The 23358-nt window shown below is 41.1% G+C and overlaps 1 protein-coding gene across 2 annotated transcripts in view; it reads left to right on the top strand.

The window, feature by feature from the left end:
* The window catches only part of Srpx (sushi-repeat-containing protein, X-linked), a 70316-nt gene extending 48527 nt beyond the window's left edge, over positions 1-21789 (top strand). The window contains exons 3-9 of one of the 2 annotated variants that reach the window (XM_087600634.1): positions 671-847; positions 9215-9341; positions 12655-12776; positions 13407-13586; positions 15256-15389; positions 17403-17524; positions 21236-21789. In XM_087600634.1, coding sequence (XP_087456760.1) covers positions 671-847; positions 9215-9341; positions 12655-12776; positions 13407-13586; positions 15256-15389; positions 17403-17524; positions 21236-21419 — 1046 coding nt within the window. In that variant the 3' untranslated portion in view covers positions 21420-21789. 2 annotated transcript variants of the gene reach the window in all.
* Positions 21790-23358: the final 1569 nt, after the last annotated feature.

A 23358-nucleotide genomic window follows, 5' to 3' on the forward strand; every position in this document is an offset into this window, starting at 1 on the left:
AGAGAAAGAAGAAAACCTCTTTCCGAAAACGTACCTGCTGCTGCTTCTCTACCCACTTCCGGTTTACTTGTTTGTTTATTGTCAACTGTCTCAGTCTCCTGCATCTTAGAATTACAAGTGTGAATCATCTGCCCAGCTTTAGTTTTTCCATAGACGAGAAAAACTTTCCCACAGGAAGTTCTGTCCAATGAATGGCTGGTAAAGGGTATTTCCGGGTGCGGAGTTTGAATGGGAACCGCCATCTTCCCTCCTGGATACTCTTGAAGGAACAAGCTGAAGCTGACTCTGCTCTCCACCATCTCTTGATGGGGCCCTGATTACCATTCTCCTCTTTCTCCTTTTTCCCACTGGTCTACCTCTGGCAACACTTTCTTCCTTCTCTTGGGGTTTGCTTCTGGGGACTTCAGTCTAGGACAGTGTTGTGTCTGGAATGCCAGCCAAAGCTACCTATTATGATGGGAAGCATCCTGTCTTCTGTGTGGCACATAGGCAGATTCTACATATTTTGCTGATTAGTGGCACAGGTTATATTGATTAATGTCATGTTATACTTTTAATGCCACATATTTTATTGCAGTAAACTGTTCACTGCATGTTTTCTGAGTGTCTGACTTCTGAACTTTTGGACAAAAACTAAGACATACTGGATGTCTGGCTCTATCCTTTACAGAAAAGCGATGTCCTACCCTCACCATGCCAGCAAATGGAGGGTTTAAGTGTGTCGATGGCGCCTACTTTAACTCTCGGTGTGAGTACTATTGCTCACCAGGATATACATTGAAAGGGGAACGGACAGTCACATGTATGGACAACAAGGCCTGGAGTGGCCGACCAGCCTCCTGTGTAGGTAAGAAAATATCACAGACCTCAGGGTCCCCACCTTTGGAAAGAAACAATGGGTTTTTGTTAGTATAACACACACTAAAGGAAACAACAGTGTCCCATGTTCGCAATCTAAACAGACAGCATTGCATTCAGTAACCCCTCGGGTCCTAAGCCCATCAACCTTAGACCTCAGTCTCTATCTTAGCTGACTTCGATCCAACCGGCTTCCAGCTGGCTGTTGTCAGTTTCTAGACCGGCTGCTGCTGCTCCTGGGAACTCACTAGAAGTATGAATTTTCATATTCCCCTGTGCTCCCCGAATTGAAAATCCTGGAAGTGGGGCTGAGGGCATTTTCATAGGCCCTCTGAGGATTTTAAGGTCTACAAATAGTGGGTCACTAACCTCAGGTACTGCTTCTCAATTTTTCTCAAATTCTCTGGGGACCTTGAGTAAAATACAGACTTGAACTCAACAGGTCTTGGGATTGAGGCCTGGGGTTGATCCTGTAAGAGAAGGTTTCTGAACATTGGAACAACCGACTTTTGGGGCCAGACAATTTTCGTTATGGCCCTTTACTCTTTGCAATATTTAACAGTATTCTTGGATTTTACCCTCTAAGTGACACTATCCTCGCACCCTGGCCCCAGCCTAGTTGTAGCTATAAGAAATGTCTTTAGACATCTTTCAGTGGCCCTGGGGAAGTAAATTAACCTCTCTGTTCATGACCACTTACTTCCCTAGGGACAGTGAATCTTCAGCATAGCTATGTGTAATTGCCACCTGGGTACCTTTCAGTAACCTACCTTAGAGATTCGGATTCAGCTAGCCTGAAAAAGAGGCATCTGGAGGAGGCCAACAGGATTCTAAAAGCATCGCACATGATTTTCCTGCTGGAGATCCAGGATCACTGTCTGGAAGCAGCAAAATTCCAAGTTTCCTGCCCAATCTGAGTCTGGAAAGCTTAGAAACTCCAGAGTTGAGCCCAACAATCTACTTCTATAAAAGCCAGTGAAGGTAGTTCTGGAGTGAGCTGAAGACAGAAAAGCTGCTTCAGGAGTTAATGTAGGAAGGAGTTTAGTATCTTTATACTCAAAACCACTGTCCTGCGATCAGAAGCATCAGCACTAGGAGGAAGGCACTTAGAAGGTAGAACCATGAGATCCGGCAGACTTAAAACTAAATTGCACCTTTGGATTCTGCTATCTCTTTTGACATTGGGACACCTAGCGGTAGGGCAGTTTTTCCCGTACTGACTGCCACTGGAGCCTGAATCTCTGAAGTACTGATATTGTTCTGACATTCCTCTGTAAGTGCTTGAACACCACTGTTGCAGAGGATCGTTTACTCTTAAACCGTGAGAGCTCTCGGGCCCTGCTCTCAAGGAACATTAAAACCCAATCCCACATTGTTTTAAAATAGAATTGTACTTGTTCTTTGAAAATTTCCCGCAATGTGTTTTCATCATATTCACCCTTAACTCCTTTCCCTAACTCCTCCCCATTCCCCTTTTCTATGGACGAAAGCAGAGACCTCACTTGACTTGCTTAAGGTTGCACAGAGCCATGCCTGTGATCATGTCCCCACGTTGTCTGTGCTGAAGTTGCTAAATCAAGGGGGTGATTTGGTCATAGGATGCCAAAGGCAGCTGGCTATAGGAACTTGGGTCCTGCCCTGCCTGTGTCTGCCCATTCTGCAGAAAACTGCTTAGTCCAGACTCCTAATGTTTTAACATAGGGATTCCTTGATTGCTCAGTGTTCTGGGAGGCAGAGGTAGTTACTTCAAGATCAAGAGTTGAATCTGGTGCTGTCCTCCAGGGACCGATATGAGATAGCATCCCTGGCCAAGGCTTGGGAGGTTTTCCATGATGGCAGCACTGTCCATTGTCATTACTGGTAACATGTTGTTATCACTCTGATGTTAAGACAAGAAATGAGATGAAGATGTAAAATCCCCTGCTTTAACAGTTATAGCCTATGCCATAGCTTTAGCTTTAATCTGTTTGAAAACAATGGACCCTGACTTTTATTTTTTAATTTTATTGGGCAATGGTCAGGACAAAAATCATTTTAAGTTTTTTTTTTTTTAATCACAAGGGAATGTACCAGAGGGACCTGGTTATAAAAGCGTAGGAAAGGTTAGAGAGACACTTCAGCGATTGAGAGTATATATACACTGTTCCTGAAATAGGCTTGAATTTAGTTCCCAGCACCCAAGTTCGTAGGCTTAGCTGTCTGCAACTCTGTTCCAGGGTCATCTGATGTCCTTTTCTGTCCTCTGATGGCAACCACATACACATGGCACACACATAATATACACAGATAAATAAAAGATCATTTAAAAACTCAAAGTAAAAGTACAGGAAAAAGTGAAAGAGTAAAACCACAAATGTATTTTTTTATCAGTTTTTCATTACTTCGATAAAATACTTGACCTTGACAACTCCTAGGAAGATCTATTTTGGCTCATGGTTTCCTTCCGTTCATCTGGGAAGGGCAAAGCGGATTACTTCATGGTGTCCAGGAGAGGGGGCATGTAGGAGAGAGTCTGAGAGAAAGGGGAGTGAGATAAAGAAATGAAGTTGGGATGCTTATGTTGTTAGATTTCTCCTTTTCCACGTTTTACTCCATCTAGGCGCCCTAGAATCAAGTTGTCTCTTTCCTGTAATCGCCATCTGAAATACCCACCTAGACATACTTAGTGGAGTGTCTTGGCCACTCCTTAGTCAGTTCTCAAATTAATCAATTTGGCAACCAACATTGACCATCGCAATGTTATTATTGACAACTCTACAGGCAGAATCCACTATTAAGTACAGGCTAGAAGAGTGACATCAGCATAGATGAGAGGAAAGAGCTCAGGAAATATTCATTGAAGGTCCTTATACAAATACAGTGGCTTCTATTGCCTTTCTGTCCTCTTTCTCACGTCAGTGAGACCACCGTGGCACCCAACTGACAAAGGAATATACACAAATCTCATATTAAGATGTAGTGCTGACCCTAAATGGGATGATATGGCAAAGCTGAGTGCCAAGAAAGGTGGCAAAATCACCTTCCTCTGAATATGCAGTGTCTCCTGAATCCTGTTGTACCTGTCCTGAGAACCGCTGTGTGGACAGATAGAGTGTGCTGAGAGGGTGAGATCTAGACATGCCCATGACTAAGTCTATGTTTTCGGAGTAGCAGGGCACCTCACAGATGCTGCTTCTGGTATCTCCTGGTACTTTTCTGGGTGCAAACTAGCTCTCAAAAACAAACCAAAAGAAACCAATCAAATCTCAGTTCCCTCATATTGGAAGGAGCAGAGATTATGGGGCTGGAGAGAAGAAGCCCAAAAACTCTTTCTGCTAAGCAAGCTTTGGCAGGGCACTCTAGGGACATAGTGTTCACATTTCCAGATTGTGCACAACAATGGAAAGAAAATGCTGATTGTTCTCAAAAAGCAACAAGCATGTCGAAAGCCAGACCAGATGGCCCTGGAACTTGCCCAGAGAGAGAGAGAGGGAAAAAGTAAGAAATGAATCCCAATTTCAGGCAGTTTATCTTCCCATTTGCTGAGACAAGTTTCAAGTATATGGGAGGAATGGGAATTCGGTATAGAACTAGGTAGGAATAGAAAGGGCGTGCAGGGTACCCAAGAGCTTAGAGCTCCACGGTAAATGACAAGAGCAGACAAAATAAGCTGGCAATGTGATTTTGGTGACAGACAAGCTGGAGTTTGTCCCCAGTGAATTTTACTCCAAAGCTATCATTTACTCCTTTGGCTTTATTAATAAGTTTGCTTGAGTGCTGGCAGAAACAAGGCTTCCTTGAGCATAACTTAGAGGCTTGCCTATTTTAGGAGCTGACACATGGGGCTTGAGTTGTTCCCAGGTTTCCACACAACCTTAAACAGCACATTTTGGCCAGAACTGTGCTGAGTACTGAGAAAGTTAACCCAGTTCTCTTCCAAACTGGGAAAGAATGAGGAGACTGGGCTTTCTTTGACTCTGAGATAGTCAGTTCTGAGGTCTGGCTAATTTGTAAGTCCACAAGTCAAATTAATTCTCTTACTCAGACTAAAGTCAAATTCAGCTGTTCGAGAAGTAAGTAAGATCATATGGGTGGAAGGTAAGCTGTAGTTGGGGTGAAGAAATTAAGAAGACCTCCCCCCACACTGACTGGAGCTGGCATTGTATATAAGGCATTTTAATTTCTGTCAAATTTCATTTATTTGGTTCTATAGAACAATGGACAGTAAGAACGAACATAAATCTTAATTTAAAGACTACATTTTAAGTAGACACACCTTTCTACTATGAACCAAAACGTTTTCCTATTCCAAAACAGGAAGAAAAAATTGAAAGACAGTTTTAAAAGCATAGATGAAGAAAATTAGCAAATGCCTTTTGGCATGAAGAGAATATTTATTTTGTTTCCTGAGCAAAGGACAATGTACAAAGCAGCTTAGTTGTTGAAATTCCTCTCTTTTAAAAATATTTTCTGCAGAATAAAGTAGACAGGGATTCAGAACACAAGTTAAATCCAGGAATTAAAAACAAATCTTTGAAAGAGAAGATATGGAAACTTATGGCAGACATTTTGCTGTCTCATGTCTTGGTTTAACCAGTGACTCATGGGGATTTTTGTTGGGCTATGATTCATTTTTTCATTGCTACAAATACTAGCACAGCTCATAATAAATGCACCAATGCATTGTTACAGATGATCTTATATAAAATTTTCCTGGGCTTGCAAATACACATACCAGCAGGGATCTAATTTCAGTTTGAAAACTATTTCGTTGATGGAAATAATGGTCGCATTTCTGCCTCTCATGATTTACCACTCTAACTGAACAGTCAAACTTTTAGTGGCCGACTCTAATATAAATGAGTTTGTGGTTGGGCATCTTTAGTTGTGGTGCTTGCTCATTGCTTTCCCTTCTTGTTTCTTTTGTTGTTTCTGGAAAGTTCCTTGAAGTCCTGTAGTGCCAGAGTAATGGAGCCACTTCCCAGAGCCATCCACAGGGATTGTCCTCTGGCTGGAGAAAGGAAAACAATTAGGCAAGTTTTCAAAAAGAAGTCTTGCTCTATCTATGGCAGCCAGGCACTTCGTGTGGCCCCGGGAGATTGATGGTCCTGGCCTCTATCATCACTCTCAAATCCTTTTTAAAAGTCTATTTCTATTTGAAATGCAATTGCATTATTTTCCTCCCTCCAGCCCCTCTCAGATATCTTCCTCCAACCCTCAAACTCTTGTGTTTGTCTCATTCATCTGTTGCCATGCAACAGACCAGAATTAAGTGGTTTCAAACAGCTAGCTTATTGATCAAAGAGACACTGTGAGGTAGAAATTTACATAGCATTCTGTGGGAGTGGCTGCCCTCTGCTAGCCATAATAATGGCTCGGGAGATAACGATTAAAGTACTTGGGGTTCAGGACAAGCTTCCTGAACATATAAAGCACTTTGACTCAGGAAAGCTAAGTTTTCTAGAGTCTGACTAATTCTCAATCTTTCCCTCTTCTCTCTCAACAACCCCGTTTTCTTATCTCCCACCATGAACTACCAGCATTTGAACTGTTTTTCATGGCAACTGCCTCCAAATCTGTAAAATCTGAAATCTGATTCTTTTTTTTTTGTTCTTTTTTTCAGAGCTGGGGACCGAACCCAGGGCCTTGCGCTTCCTAGGCAAGCCCTCTACCACTGAGCTAAATCCCCAACCCCTGAAATCTGATTCTTAACAATAACCTAGGTCTGAGGCTGACAGAGAGTCTTTGAGTTTATTGTTAGTTATTGACCAAGATATTGTTTCCACGAAGTTCTCTTCCTTATTGCAAGCACCTGCCTGGTTAAACATGTTAAAGATTCCTGGGTAAATAGTTCTGCTGCCAAAGTTGATACAGTATAATGTATTTGATTACTGTACTTTCTAACTCAAAAAGGAACATAGAATATAGAGAAAGGACATCATTTGTCAAATATCTCCAATGAATGGAGACATAGAATAGAGAGTATGAGTTTCACAGGGGCATCAGGATTTCCACACAATAACTGACTTTGCAGGCATCTGGACTTCAAGGGGAATAGTAATTATGTTTCTATAGTAACTTTCTCCATTTCATGCAAGGAAATCTATCCTAACTTAAAAGAAGCTATGGTGGCCACGGGTAGCTGAGTTTCTGAATAAAGAGCTCAGCTCTCTGGAGCATCAGTGATCCATGGGCTGGTCCTATCAATTGAGAGAGAAGGTAGTTGTTTAAGGAGGCTTTAGAATCCAGTCTTTCTGATGCTGTTTGAGGATTTATAGGAAAGCTATGGTAAACAATCTCAAAAGAATATGCACATAACGGTTGGATGCAAACCCCAAGTATCATAATCAACAACAGACACACACACACACACACACACACACACACACACACACACACACAAACACACACACACACACGGAAAGGACCATATGAGTTCTTAAAATTTGTTTAAGATGTGGAATCGTGCATTTAAACACCAGACCCCAAGGAAATTCCAAAAGAGAAGGTATGCTTTCCAGTGTATAAATGGGAATGCTAATAATAATATTTAGAAGATTACTTAGGACTTAATATTAGGTATGAAAATTCAATGAACCGATGTAAAAAGGGCACTTAGGGTGCATGGATTAGGCACACAGAGTTCGGAAAAAATGCTTTCTCTATGGCGTGGGTTTTATTCATTTTGTGTTTGGAGAAGCTCTCTTCCTGGACAACTAGACTTCTTTTGATGGCTCATTGTTAGACACAAGCTGTCTTTGGACGTCTCTGAGACTCTTTCCCCAGATAACCGACTTTGGAGTGTGTTTGTTTTCACTGTCATTTCGCCTGGTTGACACAAGGAAAACAGACAGTGTGTCAGTCGCATTTACTTTACCTGCTATAGAGGTCAAGAATCTCTCTTCACTCTTCTAAATGCTAACACAATGTAATTTCCCATGGAAATCTGTAAACTGTCCTCAGACCCTCTGTTTTACCTTTTACATAAGCATATTTTCTAGAAAGCAATTGTCAGCTATCTCTGACCAGTGAGCAGCAGACATTCAACACTTGACTTTCTATTTCACCCAACACTTTGGAACACTCACCTGAATTATGAAAGCATGCCTTGTATTGCCTAGCATAGTAAAAAAGAAGGGCTATTTAAAAAAAACCTAGTGACTGCAGATGGATACTATAGATAGATTTCAGCATATCCATAATTATTTGATTAATTTTAAGGCATAGCCTTCACATTTTAATGTCATTGGAGCTGGGATGCTTCTTATCCTTGATCATGACTTAAATTCAATGAAATATGAGAGTTATTCAATGTCAGATCAATGTAATAAGGCTGCAAATTCGCATTTCATTGAAGCATGACATAGGGTGAAATTTGGATAGCTAAAGGTAAAACTGAGAAAATATTCCATATTCATAAGTGTTTTTTACACTATTTAAAATGAGAAATCCTTAGATAAGATACTGGGGACATTTACTTGACGCCTTTAGTCTCTGGGAGAGGTGATTCAGTATCAGAGGGACACTTAACTTTCACCCAGGTTGTAATAGAATTTAGATAATTACTGGCTGAGTGCAAAGCTGACTGCTGCATGCTGTCTTTAAATACATTCCCTACGTTCTTGGCATCAAGGACCAGTAAACTTTATAATTTCCTCCTGTGATTTCACTTCAGCTTTGATTACAGGCAACAATGTAGAATTAACATCTCATTCATTTGCAGCCCTCATTCTCAACCCATCTTGTTAGGGAAGGGGTGGGGCAACTCCAATACTGCACCTAACCTCCTTGACCCTCAGTGTGAATATATGTAAACTGAGAGAAGTCGGCTCCAATTAAATATCATTGGCGTTCAAGTTTGCCTTATCCAGAACAGTGCTGTTCTCTGTCTCCAATTATATGTGATTTGTGATTAAATAAGCACCACAATATATTATAAACTCTGATAAAAATGTTTAGTAACAGATTCACTTCCACCTCCAAGGCCGGCATTTGGATAAAGTTGGTATTTATGAAAGATGTTTTGCATCCACTTGAATCTAAGCAGGAGATGATGCCTTTGCTTGGTATTCTACAACAGTGTTGAAAGGCTTCTGGTTTCCACTGAGTAATTGTGCTATCCCCACGTCACTGTGCAGAGTTAGGAAGTGTGCACACAGTACATGTAGAGGATGGCAGACGTGGTTTTTTGCAGGTGAGTCCTAAGTGGTCTTTAACACTCAACAGGCTACAAAGGGCGGGATGGAAGGATGGAAGAGAAATCCAGAGTGAACGGTCTTTTCAAAACGGGCAAGTATGTAGAAGCGTTGGCTTGTCGGACTGGGAGTGTTGGCCAGCAGTTTAACATATTATTTCTTGATTGGGTTATATTTTCAAGATATGGAACCTCCTAGAATCAAGTGCCCAAGTGTGAAAGAACGGATAGCTGAGCCTAATAAGCTGACAGTCCGCGTGTCCTGGGAAACCCCAGAGGGAAGAGATACAGCAGATGGGATTCTTACTGAGTAAGTTAGACATGAGATCCAGCAGCTGGAATGCTCCCTGTCCCTGTCCCTGTCCCTGTCCCTGTCCCTGTCCCTCTCCCTCTCCCTCTCCCTCTCACCCTCTACCTTCCTCTCCCCCTCCTTCTCCCCTTCCCTCTCCATCCCCCTTCTTCTCTGTATCTCCCTCTCCCTCTTCCTCCCCACCCCTGAAGCCTTATGCATTTTAGGTAAGCCCTGGTTCTGATCTACATCACCAGCCTGTGTGGTCTCTTAGGAAATGCCAGAACATTTCCTGAGTATGAAATGCTTACTACCGAGAGTAGGGTATATCTATGTCAATCTATTTATGTTTCAGACCTGTTCCCCTCTGGTCATCATCTAATATACTATAGAGTTTATTTATATGATTTTAATTGTCTGTCTTCATTACAATACATTCAGTACGTCATCCCTAAAGGCAAGAACTTTACCTGGTGCATAACACTCACCTAATATTTATTGATGGAAGACAGGAAGAAAATAAGAAGGGGTAGAGGGAAGGATGAAAGGAAGGGAGCAAATGAGAAAGAAGGTAGCTGGCTAACCCAGCTATCTACTTTCTCCTGTTGCTTATAAAAAGGGATTCTTCTCATGTCCCAAGGCCTTCCTAAGACCTCAAACACATTGGTGAGGCTTCTGTGTATCCCATGCTAAGCCAAAGGCGGTGCCTCTTATTACTCTGTGGTTTGATGCACAACTTTTCCATTTCTTGTCTGTTGTCTATTCCTGCTTCAAAACTTTTCATTTTTGTTTTGAACCCTTTGAGTACATCAAACACTCAGAAAAGCTTGTCATCCAAGTGACGGTGTCATTAGACTTCTTCCCCGTCCCAAGCTTGTTTTCCAGACCCACTGCATTCATAATGTCCAGCTGAGTATTGGGTAGTCACCGTTAGTGAAAGCCAGTCACGTGTTGTTCTAATACACCATTTCGCCCTGTACTCTAACAGTATTTCCCGAGCTCCCAACTTCATATCAGCATGCCCATTTATCAGTGAAAGTTCATGGCACCCTTAGATCTTCTGACACATGTCATATACCTGGAAAATAATGACTTCTGTCATTTTGGGCAGAGTTTCTAAAATCTTGTCAACCCTGCGATACTCAAGACAAAATATTTTTGTATACAGCAGTAGCATAACAATTACTAGTAAGAGAGGTGAAGTCTCTTATTCACGTTTTATTCCCACATTCTAATAATCACCCCAGCATAATAACAGAATTAGAATTTTTTCAGCTATAATTTCTCAAAGATAAATTTTGATCATTAAAAATATTTACTCATTCTACATATACAGATCATAAGTCCCCTAGGAGAAACTTTATGGAATTGAGTTTAAAAGGTAAGCCACATGAATATAGCAACTCATTATACAGACATGAACACTCATATCCAATATATCCAGTATACACACAAACACATATTTATATGTATGTGTATATGCATATGTATATAAATGTAGAAAAATCAAGTCAGAGTTGGCATAATTGGGGGATAGTCACTACTTATCCTCAGCTTGTGATAGTCTTGTACAAAGCCTGACTTAGCCCCCAGAGTATAATCAGTTCTTAGATTTCTGCAACAGTTGAAGTCTCGTATAATAAAATCAAAATATAAAATGTCAGAGTACCATATGGCCCCTTGTTGTCTAAAAGCTTTGCAGTTTTGTAGAGAACCTGTTATTAGGGTTCAAATGCTGACATTTAACAAAAGTACCATAGCAGCCCCCAACGCTCTATTCAGCAGCTTAGATGTAGTCTGGGGTAGCATGTGTTCAGTGAAAGCTGACTTGTTCCCTATTCAGTTCATGCTTGGGCTCCCCGCTTTCCTAGCATATGCCCTGGGACTCTCCTCCCCAGAATCTTGTCCAAGCTACTTTTCTATAGTCTGCTTCCAAGGGGCAGGCTGTACTGGCAAGCTCCGACATGGGTCTTTCTTTTTCATTCCCCTTGGTGGCTTGTGTTATTTTCATAATGAAATGGAGTTCCAGGGAAATTGGCAGCCACTCATATTTGAGTGACTACTCCTTCTGGTTTATCTGAATTTACATTTGCTATTTAAGGATCTTAAGGCAGTAAAAGTCAAAAGTGTGGGACTTCTGAGTTCATATCCCTGGCGATCATGTCACATTTATGTGTATGGTTTTCCTTGATGGTGACAATGATAATTTCACATGCCCATTATTATCAAATATCACCATTCCTAGGAACTGCAACGAGAATGGGAGTTCTTTTATATTTTAAAATTAACCAAAAGCTGTCATTTAATTATGTTATATCTGCTGGGAGTGTTGTCAAATAGCTAAGATAGATGCTATAGTCACTCCTTGTACAATCTTGCCCAAGTCCTTTAGCCTTCTGTTGTCTTGGTTTCCTTACTTGTGAGATGGAGGCTTTTACCTACCCTGTAGGTGTTCCAAGAGGATTAAATTAAATAATAAAAAGTAAAAGCATGTTTCCCATTTGTTTCTCATGGTGACTTGGGTTTCTTCTACTTTACCCTCACAATGTTCATTCAACCTAAGTCATCCCAGCCAGTTATCTACTACCACAGGGATAGAGAGGAAGTTCCCTACAGATGACTTCAGCCTAAAATTAAGAACATATAATGCTATATGGTTCATCATTATAGAGATAATGGATCTGAGTTCAGTGGTAATGTACACTATTTTCAAGGTGCCAACTTGGCACTTTTAATAAATATCTGAGCTTTAATAAAGAATATTTTATTTTCCAGGAAAAAAAAAAAGTAAAAGCATGCCTGATACGTGATTTATACAAAGCAAACAACAGATTTTGCTATTACTATTCCAGTATTAGGATAGTTAGGGGTTCACAGAGACTTTACCGTTTGCTCAGAAAGGTTATTGCTGTCACCGTTGAAATAAAGCAAAGAACACTCTAGTACCTGTTGCAGGCCAAAATTGCTAAATGGCCAACTAAAATGTACTTCAAAATAATTTACCTCATAAAGCATTGTGTTATCTGCCCAGCAGGCAAGACATGCAGGCTCAGCCTGAACTAAGGGCTTCTAGCTCCAGTCATTCAGCAAAAAACAAACGAAAACGTGAATCTCTCCTTAGCTGGGGACTTCTATTTTTCTTGAATCAAATTGTTATTGTGAAACAGAGTGAAGCTCAAAAGGACATTGTTCCTCCCAGAACCTCTGTTCTGGTTAAAGATCCCAGAGGCTGCCTTTAACAGCATTTTCCTCTGTCCTGTATAGACTCAGAACTCAATACCTGCGTTTTAGGTACACAAACATAATCCTGGATATTTCTGCTTTCTTCCTTAAGTGTTATTCTGAGAGGTCTTCCTCCAGGCTCGAATTTTCCAGAAGGAGACCACAAGATTGAGTACACTGTCTATGACAGAGCCGAGAACAAGGGAACTTGCAAGTTCCGAGTTAAAGTAAGAGGTGAGACTGTTGCTTCCTGATGCTTGTCCAGTTCCGGGAGAGTCAAAGAAAGAAGGAGCAGATCCTCAAGCCGGAGCGCTCTGAATGCCCCTGGTAGTAGGATGACTGCCGTCTATGGATTAGCTTTTCATGAAGCTGAACGAAGCATTCATTCCATCTGAATGTCTGCACTTCAATATGAGTAGGTCATGTAGGGAACAGGACTAGTTTCACAGGAGCCCATAGCTACCTATTCAAGAAGAATACTTTTTCTGTCACTGAGCTATTATTATCTTAATTACTGGCAATGACCAGAGTGGGAAGAAGTCCCCTTCTTTAGGCCACTAAAAGGTCATGCTCTTTGTCTTTCAAACCTTTGGTCTACCTGAGAAAAATATTTTTAAAAAAACTTTGTTTTCATGTTTTGGGCAGCTTGTCAGTATCAGTTACTAGTCAGAGCCCAGTCTCCTCATCTACATCATGAGGGGGCCAAAGGCACTCTCAAAGGGCTCATTGGTATGGGTGGCAACCATTATGGGGCATTACTAGTTGATGTATAACTTCAGAACAAAGCTGGGACTTCACCTTCTCTGGTTACTTTATGGAAGTACGCTTGGGGCTAAGGTTACTCTGGGTTTGTGTCTCCTACAGTCAGACGTTGTGGCAAGCTCAATGCCCCAGAGAATGGTTACATGAAGTGTTCCAGCGATGGTGACAATTATGGAGCCACCTGTGAGTTCTCCTGTATCGGTGGCTATGAGCTTCAGGGTAGTCCTGCCCGAGTATGCCAATCCAATCTGGCTTGGTCTGGTACAGAGCCTAGCTGTGCAGGTAGGTGTGCAGTTATTTCTCCAGCTAGCAGAATCTGAAACCCCCTGACTCCCAGGCAGGTAAAAATCAGCTTTAGATGCTGTGTGTCATGAAGTACAGCATCCTCTCTGCTCACCTGAGTGGATGAAGAACGGTGCCAAGTCCCTGCTGCAGCTCAACCCACCTGCTTCCGTGTCTTGCTGCTGTTCTTCAATGTCTTTGAAGAAACAATTGGGAGGCCAGGACTCAGGGCTCACCTATAGAGATATTATAAGCCAACAGACTATTCACCTGCCTTTATGCCTCTATTTTACAGGTGAAGGGTCTAGTTTTCAATGCTAATAAACTGCTGTATTTAGACAGTATAATTTCCATCTGGTGTCATTGACTTGACTGTCACACATATCTTGGGCATTTGGATTCCTTCCTCCTTTGTAAAATGAGGAAACCACACCTCTCCTAACTGGACATCTACTGAATGCTGGACTAGAGCAGTGCCTTGTACAGGCTAAGCCTTGAATGTATGCCAGAAGTTCTTACAGATGGGTAGCAATCAGACTAGGTGTAGCTGAGAGTGTAAAATCTAGACTACCTAGGACACTCTAGACCCCTTTTTTATTTATATGCTTCTTTCTTCCCTGAATCCCAGGTATCTATTCCTTCCCCCACTTTAACTCTACCATTCAGAGCAGGTGAATGAAGCTCTTCAATTTCATATCTTAAAGCAGAGAGGTCACATGACATCTCAGACTCCACAGCTTAATATCCATTTTTGTGGCACTGAGGCTTGGAGTATCTTGTCAAACAAATGTCATGTCTATATGTCCATATGGTAGCTATAAGCCATATATGGCTATGAAGCATTTGAAATGAATCCAAATTCAGGTATATTGTCAGTGTAAAATATGCACCAATTTCAAAGTCTTAGCACAATAAAGAATGAATATGAGGTACTCCTACTTTTTTGCATTGATTTCATGTTGAAATATTTGGATATATTGGGTTGATATATAAAGCTATTGTCACTGGTTGTTTATACAGTTATAATGAAGCTGCAAGAAAAGAAACAAATTATATGGTCATTTAAATTCTATTTATATTGACCAAGTTTGTCCTGGGCTGTTAACCCTAAATGCAACTTTGGGGGAAAGAACTGTCACTCATCCAGAGCAATGGCCCAGAAGTTGGCACATAGCAGTCACTCAGTGTAGCTGACCAAATGAAAATGGAAATGAACAATGATTTTAAAACAACCTAAAGTTTGAAATATTAGCAACAACTTCATAAAACCTACATATCTTGCTCTTGTTTGTTTTCTATTATTTCTTCTTCAGGACTAGACTGATGTTCTGAGTCCTGAGCCAATCATGTGGGGTTCTTTGTCATTTACCATCAGTTTCTATGTCAGTTCTATAACTAAACCACCTTAACTCATGTTTTCCATGGCAACATTGAAAGGACAGTGAATTTATGTTAGGTTAAGCCTAAGTTTAATATAATTTGTTACAGCAGCAAGAGAAAACTAGTGCCCATCATTTGCCCATTACTGGTGCTTCACAAATTAACTTTTCAAGTCAACTACTTACCTTTGAAGTCTCATCTCAGGGTTTACTTGGTTTTGTATGTGACTGGCTAGGTCAAGCCGGAACTTGGAGAGCTTTAGAACTCATGTGACCAATTCTGATTACAGCGATGAATGTCAATGTTGGTGTCAGAACCGCAGCTGCACTTTTGGATCAGTTTTATGAGAAAAGACGACTCCTCATTGTGTCTACACCCACAGCTCGAAACCTCCTCTACAGACTGCAGCTGGGAATGCTACAGGTGAGGCCTTGAGGCAGAGCCAAGGTGGGAGGGAGACCTCTGACAGGAAGACAGGCACTTCACTAAAAGCAAAGGCCAGACTCAATGCCTAATCCATTTAGGGTGAGTTTAAGGGATCGGCACCTTGTGGGCAGTCATTCATTTCTGGTGCTGGCACATAATCTTGTTAATGTTGACTTCCTAGAGCTAACCCAATCATTCTCCAACCAGTGAGCTTTCTCTGTCTTTGCTAATAAGCTTAAATGACATGTGGTCCAGGCCCAGCCAAAGAACAATGGTTTTTGCTGATCCTGTCCAGCACATTCATAGACTGGAGATGATCCATCAGGTATCTTCTCAATAGACTGGCCAAGGAGGTAAAAGGCATCCGAGGGCCTCTAGGCACTATATCCATCCCTGGGAATATCCCCAACTCGAATGGTGGTGACTTTTGTTGCTACTGAAGGAGACATGTTGGGGAAAGATAGAAACTGTAAGCATCACACCAGACATTTCCCGATTTAGATTTGAAGTTGCTTAGCAATGAGCGGTCAATGTTACTGAGTCTGTTACTGAATACTAAAGAAGCAGAATGTCCTACACTTACTACTTTTGTAGAGTCTCTCCTTTATTCCTGTTAGAACCTTCTTGATTTAATCAAGCAACAGTTTGCTACACACATCAGCATAAATACAATGAATAATGAGTCTTTCTCTCACTCTTCTTTGTCATCTGAACAGGTTACCCATTAACTGGGAAGAATCATATGAAATGTATGGGCTACCTTGATAAGAACCAAGTTTACTAAATCTGTTTACTAAATCCCCATCACTCTACCTTCTCTTGTATGTCTTAGTTAGGGATAGCGCATAATCTTATTAACATTGACTGTTGTGATGAAACACCATGACCAAACCAATTTGGAAAGGAAAGGGTTTATTTGGCTCACAACTTCAGATTCAGTCTATTACAGTCAGGACAGGAACTCAAGCAAGGCAGGAACTTGGAGACAGGAGCTGATGCAGAGGCCGTGGGGGATGCTACTTACTGGCTTGCTCCTCATGGCTTGCTCAACCTGCTTCCTTATAGAACCCAGGATTACTAGGTCAGGGATGGCATCACCCACAATGGGCTGTGTACTCCCCACATCAGTCACTAAGTTATAAAAAAATTCCCTACAGCTGGATGCCTCATGGAGGCATTTTCTCAATTGAGGTTCCCTCCTCTCAGGTGACTTTAGCTTGTGTGAAGATGACATAAATCTATCCAGCACAACTCTTTGCTCCTCATAAAATGCAAATGTATATATTTACCTGGTTTTATGGGCCTTAGCATAGCAGCATGACATGGCCACACATTCCTTCAGTTCTTCTTTTCTCTACAAAAATTGGCCCGTTTTTGCTGTGTTCTTCAAGTTCAGTTTTAATAGCCACAGTCACATTTATTCATCTGTACATCTGGTTATGGCTGCTTTTAAATCGTAATGATAGAATTCATTTATTAGGTTAAAAGCCATTGAGTTACTGTGAACATGGCTATTTTCTGCTTCTTTTGGAAAAGTTTTTGTAGCCTTCAGCTTTAGACCATCTCTGTTCCCTCAGGCCCTTGCTAAATTGCAAGGTTGGCTATGGTATTTTGGATCTATATTTTTTTCTTTAAATGTATTTGTTTATTCACTTTACATCCCAATATCACTGTCCCCTCTTCCCCCAGTCCCCTCTCATGCACATCCTTCCCCCATTCCCCCTCCCCTTCTCCTCTGAGAAGGAGGCCTCCCAGGGAATCATCCTTCCCACACACATACACACATCAAGTCACCGCAGGACTCGCTGCATTGTCTCCCATTGCCAGGCAATTTTGTATAAATCCTCTAGGAAGATAGTTAGGTTTTCTAGGCACTCAGTTAGCCTTACTCTCTCAAGTGTTTTCAGAACAATTTGGAGGAGGCAAAGAAGCACCCACAAGAAGCCCATTGCCGGGGGATGCCTTTGCAGTCCTGTAGTTACATTCACATCTGCCCTGTTCTTCCTTCAGCAAGCACAGTGTGGTCTGGATCTCCGACATATCACCGTGGTGGAGCTGGTCGGAGTCTTCCCAACCCTCATCGGCAGGATCAGAGCAAAGATTATGCCCCCAGCCCTAGCTCTGCAGCTCAGGTAGGCACTGCTCTGCCCTTAAATTTCCTTCCCCACAAACTCGCTTGCATCTCGTCATGGGTGCTTTTGTATCAGGTCAGTTTTCCTGAGTTCTTTCTCCATTCAGTATTTAGTTCAGGCAACCTTCAGCACTTAATTGCTTTTATTCGGGGAGTATTCTAATCATGCTAATTGGCTTGTTCCTGCATGTCTGACTCAATTATGCAGTGGGAAATTGCTGGTGTTTGCTTCTTCCCCCTCCAGACAAGTTTACTCTCCTCTCTCTCATGACCTCCCTCTACCTCTCCCTCACCCTCTCCCTCTCCTTTTCCCTTTCTCTCTGGTGCGTGGTATATGTGTGTGTATGTGTGTGGTGGGGTATATGTGAATGTGTGTGACAGTGTGTGTCTGTGTGTGGTATGTGTGTGTGCTTGTATTGTGCATGTGTATGTGTGTATGTATGTGTATATATGTGTGTCTGTGTGTGTGCATATATGTGTATCTGTATGCATGTGCATACTGTGTGATGTGTGGTATGTGTGTGTATTTGTATATATGTGTGTATGTGTGTCTTTGTGTGTGTCTGGTGTAAGGTATGTGTGGTGTGTGTATGTGTGCATGTGTATATGTGTGTTTGTATATGTGCATATGTGCGTGTGCATATGTGTGTGCATGTGTATGTGTCTGTCTGCATGTGTGTATGTGTGTAGTGTGTGGTATGTGTATAAGTGTGTGTGCATATGTATGTGTATGTGTGTGTCTCTGTATGTGTGTGGATGTGTGTATATGTATGTGTTCATATGTGTGTGTGCCTCTGTATGTATATGTGTGTCTGTATCTGTGTATGTGTGTGGTGTGTATGTGGTATGTATCTGTATGTGTTTGTGTAATGTGGTATGTGTGTGTATGTATGTGTATGGTATGTGTGTGGTGTTTGTGTGTATAGTGTGTGTGTGTGTGTGTGTGTGTGGTGTGTGTGTGTGTGTGTGTAGCTTAGTTAGGAGAAGAGGATCTGAAAATAAAATGACGTACTTAGCATCACTTGCTGCTAGCATCAGGACAGATACTAATCAGCCCTTCAGGGCTTGATGTCTGTTTTCTTCATCCATCCAGAACACTCTCTTTTCTATCATACTTCTAAGGCTAGAGCCCTAATATTCAGACCTTGAATAATGTTGTGTTGAAGGAAGATTCAATAGCTAAAAGGCAATTTCAGAATAACATTTTTCCTTATATTTCTTGACCACTGTGACATGGGTAATTAGAGCAAACTAACACTCCTTAAAATCTTCCTTTCCTGCATAACTTTGTTCTTTTTTTATTTTTTCTTTTATCGGATATTTTTATTTACACTTCAAATGTTAGCCCCTTTCCCATTTTCCCCTCCAGAAACCCGCTATCCCCTCTCCCCTCTCCCTGCCTCTATAAGGATGCTCTTCCACCTACCCACCCACTCCCTCCCACCTCCCTGCCCTGACATTCCTCTACACTGGGGCATTGAGCCTTGATAGGACCAAGGGCCTCTTCTCCCATTGATGCCTGACAAGGCCATCCTCTGCTACATACATGGCTAGAGCTGTGGGTCTGTCCCTGTTTACTCTTGGGATGGTGGTTTAGTGCCTGAAAGCTCTGGGGGGGGTCTGGTTGGTTGATATTGTTGTTCTTATGGGGTTGCAAACCCCTTCAGCTCCTTCAATCCTTACTTTAACTCCTTCAATGGGGACACTGTTCTCAGATCAATGCTTTGCTGCTAGCATTCGCCTCTGTATTTGTCATGCTCTGGCTGAGCCTCTCAGGAGACAGCTATATCAGGCTCCTGTCAGCATGTACTTCTTGGCATCAGCAATATTGTCTGGGTTTGGTGGCTGAATGTATATGGGCTGGATCCCCAGGTGGGGCCGTCTCTAGATGGCCTTTCCTTCAGTATCTGCTCCACACTTTGTCTCCATATTTCCTTCTGTGAGTATTTTCATTCCCCCTTCTAAGAAGGACTGAAGCATGCACACTTTGGTCTTCCTTCTTCTTGAGCTTAATGTGATATGTGAACTGTATCTTGGGTATTCTGAGCTTTTGGACTAATATCCACTTATCTATCAGTGAGTGCATACCGTGTGTGTTCTTCTGTGCTTGAGTTACTTCACTCAGGATGATATTTTCTAAACATAGACACACATACATCACATACACACTTACATATAAAAATAAAACTTGTTTTAGAGTTTGTAAAATTACTTTCTTATGTAATTTCCTTATCATACATTTATGATAAGCAGAAGGGTCAGTGTCTCTGAACCAGTTCTCCTGCATTTTTAACAATCTGTCTTCCTGAGTCAGATCCTGTTGCTGAGTTTTGAGCTAATTTAAAACTCTTTCACTTCCTTCCTTCTTTCCTTCCTTCCTTCCTTCCTTCCTTCCTTCCTTCCTTCTGTCCTTCCTTCCTTCCCTCCTTCCTTCCTTCCCTCCTTCCTTCCCTCCTTCCATTCTTCCTTCCTTCCTTCCTTCCTTCCTTCCTTCCTTCCTTCCTTCCCCTCCCCTCTCTTTTTCTTTCTATCTGTCCCACCATTGTTTTTTGAGATAGGATCTTCTCTATGTATGTAGCTGACCTAGAATTCTCCCTGTATATCAGTCTTGCCTCAAACACGCAGATATCTACCTTCTTTTGTCTCCCAAGTGCTGGGATTAAAGGTATGCACTACCACTGCCCAGCTCACCACCTTTTCTTTATGCAATAAAAAACAAAAGAACGAACAAACAAAACCTCAGAACCATTCATGATAGAAAAATGTACACTTTAAATTCAGACAGCAGCCAATATTCTGCCTATGATTTCACCTGGAGACATTTCAACAGGAACAAAAATCAGGAGAGGAGATTGGGTGGCTTCATTTTTCCCTGGGCTCAGCTGTCTGTTTACTTTCCTTTTGGCTTTCTCATTTAAATATGCTGGTATTGATAGAAAATCTACATAGATTAAACTCGTAATTGAAGTATAGAAAAAACACCACACAGTTGAATCTATATCTGACTATTTTAAAAATTATTTGTGCTACTAATTATAGGCAAATAAGTAAAAATGCCTGGGTGTGAGCCTAGCCCATACAGTTCTAATTGCACTCCTAAAATAGTCACTAAAGAGGTCATCACTATAAAGTTTTGAATCTTAGTTTAATCAAATTTACTTTGTCCAGGCTTCCTCCACCTTGGCTCTTTTGACATCTGGGTCTGGATTTGTTTGGCAACAAGGTTGTCCTTTACATTGTAGGATAAATATATCAACATGACAACCAAGTGTGCGTTTAGACTTGGCCAAATATCCCCTGAGTAATAAACTCTCTGATGATCATCACTGTTATAGTACCCTTGTAGCCACTTTTGGTTTTTAGTACCATAGCTACCCCAAGACCTTCTAGATCATAATAATGTAAAGCAGAGTTACTCAGCCTTTCTTCTGAATACCAATTATCTGGACCTATTGCTAATATTCCACATTCTGATTTGTTATGTAATGAGGTCAGACATGAGCAAGCGTTTTTCTGAGCAAGCCCTTATGTGATGCTATGGGTCTAAGGTCCACACTTTGAGTAGTTTGAGTAATAAGGGCATAAAAATGATTCAGTCCTTCATGGCATCAAGCATTTCTGTGCATGGTATTTTCAGAGGGCTATGGTTGGTCCCTTAAAGTCTGGGGATTTGGGGTTGAACACAGACAAGTCTTCTTTGTGTTTCTTCCAGGTTGTTGCTTCGAATCCCACTCTACTCCTTCAGCATGGTTTTAGTGGATAAGCATGGCATGGATAAAGAACGTTATGTCTCCTTAGTGACACCCATGGCTCTCTTCAACCTCATTGACACTTTCCCCCTGAGAAAAGAAGAGATGATCCTTCAGGCTGAGATGGGCCAGTCTTGCAACACCTGATGTGCTGTTCCATTTCCTGGTGCTTTCTCACCTCTTATCATAGAGTATATCATGTAGTATACTACAGTGCCTGTGGGAAGGCCTTAAAAATACCTTTGATGTACAGATTTTCATTTGTAATTTTTAAAGTCTATTTTATTATGTGCTTCCTTTGCTCTTAAACATTGGCACAATGCCTTTTAAACTTTGAAATGTTAAAAAAAAAGTACGAATATATCTATTCTAACTCTCCCTTTAGTCCATTGTGGCTGATGAAATTAGAAGTGACAGCCACGCCCATGCTTTCAGAATATTATTCAGTGTGAAACACATTTTCCTTTTCTCTTATTGTTTATATAAGTCTTTTGTTAATAAAATATTTTGAAGCAAACTTACTAAAACTCACCTTTAAAAAATAATCAGGCACCAGGCTTATTTGCTTGGCATGATGAGTAGTTTTTAAACCGTGATTCTTTATTCATCTTAAGAAAGGGAAACAATAGTCCTGTCGGGGGATAAACTGAGATGAGAGAGAGCTACATTCTTAACTGGAGAATAACAAATTGAAAATATTCAAACAAAGCTACATGATGTCCATACTGAAATGATGCAGACTTTTTCCCCACATTGTTCCCCAACCAATGCAGTATAAAAACTATTTACAAATCACTTCCCTCATATGAGGTACTGTAAGTAATCCAGAGAGGTTTCAAGTATACAAGGGGATACACATGGATTACAGGTAGGTACTGTACCATTTTATATCACAAGGTGAGTGACTTTTGGGGCCCTGGAACCAATCATTCCTGAGTTTGTAAATGAAAAAGCGTGATGGGTCAGTAGGGCTGAATTCGAGACTGTACCCCACCCAGAGAGGTTGCAATTCCCAGGTTGTCCATCAGATCACTTTTCAGAGAGGTCAGCTTTATTTATGGAGGCTGCATTTGTATTTGTAAATGGTTAAGCATAGAAAAACCACACCTTGGCATTTAATGAAGAATTGGATTATACTCATAGGCATACATTTCTAAACATTTCCGGTATCGGATTGGCCCATAATCTATTCTTAAACAAAATAGTGAAATGATAGAAAGTCCAAGTTCCAATACGTAGTGCTTCAAAACAGGAGGTAGGGTGAATGGTATTCTTACAAAAGATTAGACAGAGTAAACACCAACCCTTGAATAGATTGACATTCTATGTAGAAAAATTTACTGTTTCCCTCTTTTATAGTAAAAACCACTCTTTAACTACTGCAGCATTCATATGTATCAGATTGAAGGAAAAAGCACAAATGGAGAGGAATGTCAAATGATAATGACCTTTACCAACTACCCTGTGCCTATGGGATAATAGCAGGAAAGGAACTTACCTCATTTATTCAAAGCACTCTTTCTGGTCACTTTGAATTATTGTTGCACTTTGACCCTCCCCCCCAAACAAATACACAGATTACTTGAAAATGAATGAAGGCATGAGTGAATGACCTTTGACGTTTCAAAATTAAAACTCTATTAAAAAAAAAAAACCATGGGAGACACTTGAAAATTATCAATTGCTATCTCTAGGATACAGGTTTCTCCATGAACAGTTCACAGGGTTTTTTTTTAAATACACATTTCAAACTGCTACAAAGAAATAGCTAGAACTAGGGAGTCAGATCAAATCAATTGGTAAAGTGCTTGTTGTATAAACTTGGGAAGAGAGAGAGAGAGAGAGAGAGAGAGAGAGAGAGAGAGAGAGAGAGAGAGAGAGAGAGAGAGAGAGAACTAAAAGACACATGGATACGCTCTTGGGCACATGGATACAGAAAAGAACTAGACAGTTAAATGAGCTGGTCAAATAGAAAACAGCATCTGCTCAGTAGGCGACAGCCGAAATCCCAGTTCAATTTCTTATGGTTAGCAGGCCTGCTTACAACCTGTCAGGACTCCCAGACCACACCTGCTTGACTCAGTGA

The sequence above is a fragment of the Rattus norvegicus genome, chromosome X (assembly GCF_021556685.1).
Source record: "Rattus norvegicus strain SHRSP/BbbUtx chromosome X, alternate assembly SHRSP_T2T, whole genome shotgun sequence".
Taxonomy (NCBI): domain Eukaryota; kingdom Metazoa; phylum Chordata; class Mammalia; order Rodentia; family Muridae; genus Rattus; species Rattus norvegicus.